Source organism: Cucurbita pepo, unplaced genomic scaffold, assembly GCF_002806865.2.
Source record: "Cucurbita pepo subsp. pepo cultivar mu-cu-16 unplaced genomic scaffold, ASM280686v2 Cp4.1_scaffold000656, whole genome shotgun sequence".
In the NCBI taxonomy this organism is placed as follows: domain Eukaryota; kingdom Viridiplantae; phylum Streptophyta; class Magnoliopsida; order Cucurbitales; family Cucurbitaceae; genus Cucurbita; species Cucurbita pepo.
The window spans coordinates 8159-16906 of record NW_019646878.1 but is presented as its reverse complement, the minus strand read 5'-3'; the positions used below and the strand labels follow the sequence as shown (position 1 = coordinate 16906).

The window sequence follows — 8748 nt, the reverse complement described above, 5'->3', positions numbered from 1 at the left end:
AATAATTATTAAATGTCCTAAGACTCGAGGGTTGTTACTATTTTACCGAGATCAATCAAACTAACTCGAACTAACAATAAAAATAATTTACATCTTATTCCTCTAAGCTTGCTATAAATTTCCCTTTAACATTGATTTTGAAGTTGAAGTACTTGAGGATGATTTTACACTACCATCTTATTTCGAGAGATCTTAAGATGTTCGTTTGACTAGTCTAGAGATTGTTGTCAACTACGTCGTGTTTGTTGACATAGGCAGACAAATTCAAATACTTTTGTTGATCTGTCGTCTCTTTCCACCGTGCCCTACACACTACGCAACTAACCCTTCTCCTTCCCTTGCTTCGTTTCCACCTCGAGAAACAATCTTCATGAACAAGATTTCGACACGTCGAACACGCTACAACACGATCGTTCTTCTTCATATCATCCAAACAAACAGGACATGCAGTCCCTTCTTCCACAACATTTGCAGAAGAACCTCTTTCTTTTACCTGAAAGAATTGTTGATGAAATATTCTACGTATGCCAATCTCTGCAAGTGATTCTAATATTATAGGTGCAGCAAGCAAACGATTCAACTGGCAAGGTCGAAGCGTTCTCCTCCGAAGACATACGTCGTCAAGCGACATGCCCAGGGCTCGAATGTAGATAAATAGTATGTGTTTGCATGGAGTAATACGATCGGGACAAGTACACGAAGGGGTGGAGGATAGAGACACGATGTAAACATTGCCTGTGGCTCCCAACACAAAGAAGTTAGAATTGGAGCGGTAAAGGAGGTGGAGGTGATGGTGGAGAGCTCGAACAATCCGGTCAGCCACAGCTTGGGAGGGCTTGAACCGATGAAGGTGAAGACGGGGGCCATCCGGTGGGGACGACGAAGTAGAGGCAACGGATTCCATGAGAATTCTGGAAGGAAAAGCAATGAATATGGGTTATAAACAGTTAGTACACATACATATATACACACAAAAACACATTTCAGGTAGGAAGATTCTTTGTGTAGTTTGAAGGGAAAGAGAGGGATTGTTTTATAAGGCGGAGAATTCAAAAGGCCGCAAGGCACGTAATGGCCAAAGAACCCCTTTTTTCTTCATTCAAAAGTCTTGAAACAGTTCATAATGATCATCAAAGTTCTATACAAACAATGTAAAGATCAAAACTGGAAACTGGGGGGGCACGAAACTCTTACGAGCCGAGGCAAATGAAGCTCGACGATCAAGATTGTATCATATTCATTTCAAATATCAGAAAGGGTGCTTATTTTTTCGTGTAAAACGAAAAGGCACACACGGGTTTTATATGTTTATGACTAGCCCAGCTTTCGAATTTAAAAGTTTTGAACTTTAATGCTTGTTTTCGAAGGCCTTTTTATCTTCGTATGTCGAAAGATCGATCTTGAAATGCAGCCATTAGTTATTAAACAAGAAAACGCCACGACGTACTACAGACAGCAGTAATCAAGATATTACACAGCAACCATCAATTTTCACCTGTCTAGAATCTTCATCGGTAAAAAAAATCAAACCCCATGAGTAATATGTTGAGGATTGTTGGGAGAGGAGTCACACATTGGCTAGAGCCTTGAAGGTGTAGTCAAAAGTGACTCAAGTGTCAAACAAAAGGTGTACTTTGCTCGGAGGAGGATTGTTGAGGATTGTTGGGAGAGGAGTCCCACATCGGCTAGAGCCTCGAAGGTGTAGTCAAAAGTGACTCAAGTGTGGAACAAAGGGTGTACTTTGCTCGAAGGATTGTTGGGAGAGGAGTTCCACATCGGCTAGAGCCTCGAAGGTGTAGTCAAAAGTGTCGAACAAAGGTGTACTTTGTTCAAGAGGAGGATTGTTAGGAGAGGAGTCCCACATCAGCTAATTAAGGGGTTAAACCCATTGATATGAGGCATTTCGGGGAAACCAAAAGTAAAATCATAAGAGATTATGCTCAAAGTGGACAATATCATATCATTGTAGAGAGTCGTGGTTTCTAACATACTAAGCAAGATGTTAACAAAATATCGTAATCACAACTATCAAGGAAACCAATTACTCGAATGTCGGAATCCATTACCCAGATGGCAAACTAAGCACGAAAATGAAGTTAAAGCATCCAAGCAAAACGTTAACGTACCTTCAAGCTTAAAACCCTGTCACGCACGGTGTACGTGGCTAGTCATCCGAGAGGCGTCAGCAATTATACATATAGATTGTGGAAGTGCTAATCAAAGATTCAAACACCTGCAGTTGATAATGGAAACATGAACATAGTCAAACCACAAAGTACATATGAACAGATATTTAAAACGGAAAGATTTCCCTTACCACACAACACCAAAACACTTCGCTCAAAGAACTGCATGAAACTGCTTGATGGCACTTGGAAACCAGAAGGCAGCCATTATTCATTCTCGATGAACGATGGAGTCCCGCAATTTTTTGACTCGAACGCTAGGCCAAACACAAGAAGAGAACGGTAATAGTGAACTGTCATTACCAAATCGACAAGCTATAAGAGGCGAACTAGCTGCTAAAAGATGGTGGCTGAATCTGACCAATAAGTCCATTAGCAAAATGGCACATTCAGCCTCCGGAACACCCGAACGTAGCTGCAATTCGTGCCTCGACTATGTTCAGCTACGGAACCTCTGGTTTCATGAGAAATCTTGTAATCTACTGCAGGGGGAAGGAAACTTTATAATCCTACATAGAGACATGCCAGGGAAAAAAAACTATAGAACATTTGTCTCTAAAATGGAATTGAGAGGTAAAAGTAAAAATAACTAATGATTATATTGATAAAAATTCACTAAAAATGTCACGTAGAATATCCTCAGTTCCAAAAAGGTGGGAGATATGGATCTAAGTACAAGCAAGATGGATATGAATACCCATAGCCCACTGATGCTCGATATCTATAACGGCACATTCCCCGACGCCCCGAAAAGATGACCCTATGCTGTGGACATGCCTTCAACCAAGAACTAGTGCTCAAGACTATACAAAACCTTTAACAAATTGGTAAAAATACCCAAACCCCAGAGACATGAAAGATCTAAATTTAGCTCATACTTGAATAACATGAATGAAAGTCAGAGCATAGGTGCCTGTATCTGATGCAGTACGGTGGCGACGTCAATGACCAGTTTAGCTACATCAACTCCATTTTCCCCAGTCAACTGTATCCTAAAAATTCGTATCCGCCCAGAGAAGAGCACCGTCTGTTAAAAATTGCAGGCTCTAAGTGGTGTCGACTTAGGGGTGTTTCATGAAACGGTTCGGCCATAGCAAATAGATGCAATATAAAGGTTCTTTGCCCATTTCTCCTGCATAAACACCAGAAACCAAGACTTTCAGAAATTTAACAATGCTAAACAAAGATATAAAGTAATGTGCGTTCGCACGACTAACCTTGACATGTGTACTAGGAAAGGCAGATGTTCGGAGTGTTTCTTGAGTTTCATCAGCGGGCTTTCGCCTTGGCACACTCAGAACAAACGCAGCCTGGTCCAAAGTTGCTGCAGTTGACGTGATGCGGTAACCATTATCCCACCTGCGATGAATACCTTCGCTAGGATACAGGAAATCTAGTTCCACAACCTGTTAAGTGATCGAAAGTCAAAATCGAAGTCAAATTGGTTTTAATCGAACAAGTTTAGTAAAACCAATTAGCCTAATACCTGGTCCGAAAATCCTGCACCACGAGACATGACAATAGCCCATCTACTCCCGGCGGTAGCCATGGCAGTAACGTAAAATCCCTCCCTCCATTTCTTAAGTATCCACTTGAAGGGAAATGAATCGCTGACTTTATAGGATTGCTGGAGGTACTGAGTCCCTGCATTAAATTATAAGTATAAGAAGCAACACATACACACACAATACGACCGCGTTTTCTTCTAGCCATTTGGAATATGTTGAATTAAGACGAACCTTTGGACATTACAACCAATGAGCTCCCATTATTAGCTCCTGCTATTGCACTGATGTAATAGTTTTTCTCCCACTGTTCCACGATCCACTCCTAAATGAACAAACGAACGATATTAGCCATTTAACTAACTAGAGCACGAACTCTGTTGATACGAAATAAAGTAGTCTTCAGAATCCATGGGCCAAAATGAAAAACAAACATGCAGAGTATCCAAGATAATTGTTATCTTCATGGGAAAAAGCAACCTTGTGAAGAAAGCATGGTGAGAGTTCATAAACTTGAGCAGTAAATCCAGTTCCAGCGTCCATAATAAGGGCCCAAAGGTTCGAACATGAAGCAACACAACTAATAAACAAACCATCTTCATTCCCTTTCTCGATGTGCTGAGAGAGCCTCATATCAGCAACGTTATAGTGATATCTACATCGGGCCAAGTTAATTAGTAACCTTATGATGAAAAATTAGTAACCTTATGATGAAATTGAGCTTCATCTTTAGAGTCGAGTGCAAACCTTTGTTTCATTGGTCTACGGGCGTTATAAACACTAATCCATTGAGTTGCAGGCATCCCCATTCTAACCTTCTTCTTCGGTTGTTCATCGTCTTCGTCCTCCATGGATAGCCTTCCTCTCTTATGCCCAACCTGAAATATAAGCTTCACATAACAAATGATGTTTTAGATAATACTCAAGTGCAAAGTTTACAATCAAAAAAAGCAATGGGCAGTCAACAGAAAGATGAAATCAAGGGAACAGTGAGTACTTTCTGAGCACCATCTGTGTTTATTGGATGGATATCGGGATTTGGACCGACAATCCCATCAAAGAGGGAGATATATCTTGCATAGTTTGGCTCTTCATCAAATTTCAAATTTACAACATACTCAACAAACTGTCTAAAAGGCTGAGGGCAAAAACAGCACAATGTTTCAGAGGACGTAGCCATCTTCTTCTTGGACACGAGGAATCCTTTATTTTCGCCCTGGAGAAAATATATACTCCGAGTTCAGAACAAATCTATCATATGTTTACACAAAGAGTTAATATCCATCAGCCCCGAAAAAAACGTAAACCTGATATCCTTGCCATGGCAACCGACCACGAATAAGAAAAACAAGAGTGTAAGCAAGCGATTCCAAGTCATCTCTTCGACTAGCAGTTCTGCCAAGATGTGCATGCACACTAGCATACCGAACTGTTCCTCTGAATATAGAAGTAAGATGGAGTTGTTTAAGAGCCTAAATGTTATATGAGTATACAAATATCTCATCATATATACAGCTTTCGTACCGGAAAATGTCAGGCCGTTGATCATACTCAACATGTTGACCAGTCGAACTATCTCGCCACTTGGTTGCTATAAGATGGACAAATGAGACGGTAAGGTGTATTTCATATGTAAACAAAATAACATTCCACGAGATGGAAACGGTTAATAAAAAGAATGAGATACCTAAACCAAGATCTACAAGAAACAACTTTTTCTCTTCCGGGGTTCCTGGAGGACCAAGCAGAAAGTTTTCAGGCTTCACGTCACCATGCACATACCTGTCAGAGACATTGACAGAGTCATTCAAGAGCAGAAAAATAATTACAAGAACACTGCTAAATCATTCATAAGCCAGTGAATGAGCTAATAACTATGTAACAAATATCTAGCTTAGCCGTAGTAGATGCAAGAATCATTCATCATAGCTGGCATAATCATAATGTTTTGTGTAAAGGTATCTAGATCCGACACAGACTTAACACGTTCCTTTACAGCTACAGCATCCTAGGACCCTATGCAACTTTACTGTCCCTCCATATCAAACAAGGGAATACAGAATAAAGGCCTCACCCTCTAGAATGCATCTTCTCTAATATAGAGATCGCCTCAATTGCGATACATGCTACCATTTCAATAGACATCCTGAGATTCGAAGAAAAATTTAGACATATTACCATGCGGTAAATCAGCACGAATTAATTACAAATAGTGGAAAAACCTAAAACAAATGATAAAATTATAATAAACTTACGTGTGAGCATTGTTATTCCAGACATCCCAAAGACTAGGTCCAAGCATGTCCATAACCTATATCCAAAGTATCGGTATTCACAACGAAATATAAATAATAGTACAAATCTTTGGTTAATCCGAGCATGGCTCAGTAGATAAAGGCACCGATGGTAATCAATCTACCAACCCCTAATTGTTGAACTCAGAAGATTATGCAAATCTCTGATGCGCTTCAAGGCTTTAACAGAAAGTAAAAAACGTAAAGGAAACAAAGCATACCATGACAAAATAGTCACCTTGCCGACCCTTGTAATGAACTCGTGGCACACCATGGCTACCACCTAAAACGCTGAAGAACCAAGAGAAAAGTAATTGGAACACGTAATATAAATAACCTTTTGTCTAAAATATAATCCACAAGGACTGAGAAGAGCATTACTTGTAAACCTGCCACTCATAAGGAGGTCCATAGTTGCACCCTTTACTACTTCTATGCTCAAATTTTAAGGCCACCTGTAATATGGATAGATCATATGAAATGTAGGTAACGTAAACAAAGAATTCGGTAAGCGTTACAAATAGGGATACCATACCTCCACAGCTCCCGGGCCAGATCTTTCATTCAAGCTCATAGGACCCATGCGTCGACCCACAAACACCTGTCCAAAACCTCCTTTTCCCAGTTTTCTTTCAACTTTATATAACGGAGAACCACCAACCTGAACCTGTTGCATTAAGAGGATAAAACGTTTGAAAAAGAAAAATGAAGCAAAAAAACGCCATCGTATCACTTTTATATCATTGCAGAAAAACATCTGAATGAAGATAATCATGTGCTAAGTGCAGTAGTAAGACTCATCAACAAGATAAGTTCCATGCAAAGAATTTGTCTTTGACACTCGAATACTTGCAGCTCCGCGAATTTTAAGTAGAAACTAGAACACTACCTGAAAACGATACCAAATATAGAGAATCTGTAACAGCCCAAGCCTACCGCTAGCAGATATTGTCCTCTTTGGGGTTTCCCTTATGGGCTTCCCCTCAAGGTTTTAAAACTTGTCTGCTAGGGAGAGGCTTCCACACCCTTGTGGGATCTCATAATCCACACCCTTGAGGGTCAGCGTCCTCGCTGGCACACCGCCAAATATCTAGCTCTGATACCATCTGTAACGGCTCAAGCTAACCGCTAGCAGATATAGTTCTCTTTGGGCTTTCACTTCTAGCCTTCCCCTTAAGCTTTAAAACACGTCTACTACGGAGAGGTTTCCACACCCTTATAAGAAATGCTTCGTTTCCCTCTTCAACCGACGAGGGATCTCACAAAAACTCTCCAAATGATTACCAACAATTGTTTAACACCAGATAGATGAAAGCGTATCAGACCATAACTATGCTCCAATCTCAAACAAAGCAATCTCTAAAAGTTGCATAAGTTCATAAGTAACAAGACCAGCAGAAAAAACTTGGGGTTGCCCATTAATAACTCATACATTTCCAAAGAAATCAAAGAAATCAGCACGTAAGAACAGGGTGATAGAATTAAAGCCCCAATTTTCTTCACCAATCCCTCCCTGTCCTTTCTCAACCATCAACACAAAGCCATCGATTCAAGAAACATCAGAAAACAAACACACATCCAAGAATTAAAGAGCTTCACCTTCTCCGGAAGAGGAGTAGCCGTCCCTTCATCCTCGGCTACAGGACCCTTATCGCCGTTCCGTCCACCGGTATCAAACTCATCCATGGCTCTGCCACCAACCTTCAGTACGTCTTTATCCTTCCCCACTTCGTGTTTTCTCTCACGCACCCTCGTTTCAATACCGATTCCAGGGTTCACTCTATCCCTCTCACCATCGGCAACGATCGCGTCTCTCCCCTGCTTAACACTCTTCCCTCCGCCGCGTTTAGCCGGCTGCCCTCGGTGGCGTGTTCTCACAGTTGACTCAATGGGTGTTTGGCGGGAAATCGGGACAGGGTCTTCGTATAGCCGGCTCCGGCGTGCTTTGCTACGGAGCTCAGGCATCGTACAGCCGGTGGTCCATGAAGGACGGCAAACTTCGCCGGAGAAGAAGACTCAGGAATCATCTACGGCCATGGGAAACCCCAAATTTGAAACTGATAACAGAAAATGTAGGAAAAATCAGAGTCCAGAGCCGACCGACAGAGAAGGCGAAGATCTGTGGAGCGCTGAACCGAAGAGTACAGTGATCTTCAAGTACAGAGCAACGAGAGAAACAGAGCTCAGCCTTCGTTTATGCAGCCCTTTTCTTTTATTTTTTTATTATTATTTAAACGAATTACAAATTTATTCCCTAAATTTTAAATTTAATTATTACACATGTTTTAATTTTTTTTGAATTCGCGTATTTTTTAAAATAAAAGTAAAATCCATATATACATTCAATGTATTATTTTATTTTTTAAATTTTTTAAAATTTATCAAACGATTTATTATTCACAAAATCATTAATTAAATTAATATAAATGTGAGGACTAAATTGGAATTTTAATTATTATTATTATTATTTAGTTAAATAAGATTGCATTTAATTTTATTATTTAATTTTTTATTAGTTACATGTCTAGTTATTTATAGACAGATTTATTGTATTGTTTCATTATTTTTAACAAAATTAAATGTTTCATTTTCTTGGTCTGATTTAATTAATTTTATTTCTAATATATATATATATATATATATATATATAATGAGAATATTAGAGTATGTGTATTAGTCAACCTTGTTTCTATACCAAATTTTATTTTATAAAATTAGCAATTTTATTCAAAATTTTATTTTAAATATAAAACACAGAAAGTC

The 8748-nt window shown here is 39.5% G+C and overlaps 2 protein-coding genes across 2 annotated transcripts; both read right to left on the bottom strand.

Moving 5' to 3' along the window:
* Nucleotides 1–51: 51 nt before the first annotated feature.
* On the bottom strand, nt 52–3154 carry LOC111785706. The gene is made up of 5 exons (XM_023666088.1): nt 3065–3154; nt 2548–2668; nt 2318–2443; nt 2127–2233; nt 52–911 (listed from the first exon to the last, which is right to left on the bottom strand). Exon 5 carries the CDS (start codon nt 902–904, stop codon nt 215–217), a length of 690 nt encoding a protein of 229 aa, XP_023521856.1. The 5' UTR covers nt 905–911; nt 2127–2233; nt 2318–2443; nt 2548–2668; nt 3065–3154; the 3' UTR covers nt 52–214.
* LOC111785705 (casein kinase 1-like protein HD16) lies at nt 2761–8186 on the bottom strand. Its single transcript, XM_023666087.1, has 16 exons — nt 7585–8186; nt 6521–6652; nt 6367–6440; nt 6207–6276; nt 5947–6002; nt 5766–5837; nt 5379–5473; nt 5216–5282; nt 4999–5128; nt 4689–4907; nt 4439–4581; nt 4172–4346; nt 3926–4016; nt 3673–3830; nt 3404–3592; nt 2761–3318 (listed from the first exon to the last, which is right to left on the bottom strand). The coding sequence occupies exons 1-16, from the start codon at nt 7948–7950 to the stop codon at nt 3259–3261; spliced, it is 2097 nt and encodes a 698-aa protein (XP_023521855.1). The 5' UTR covers nt 7951–8186; the 3' UTR covers nt 2761–3258.
* Nucleotides 8187–8748: the final 562 nt, after the last annotated feature.

Bases quoted from the DNA above. Each gene is read 5' to 3' on its own strand.
- LOC111785706 (XM_023666088.1), bottom strand. From the start codon at position 904: ATGGAATCCGTTGCCTCTACTTCGTCGTCCCCACCGGATGGCCCCCGT.
- LOC111785705 (XM_023666087.1), bottom strand. From the start codon at position 7,950: ATGCCTGAGCTCCGTAGCAAAGCACGCCGGAGCCGGCTATACGAAGAC. The intron at 4,908-4,998 runs GTTTACGTTTTT...TATTTTCTCCAG, and splicing joins TGCCATGGCAAGGATATCAG to GGCGAAAATAAAGGATTCCT. The intron at 3,319-3,403 runs GTTAGTCGTGCG...GTGTTTATGCAG, and splicing joins TTCCTAGTACACATGTCAAG to GAGAAATGGGCAAAGAACCT.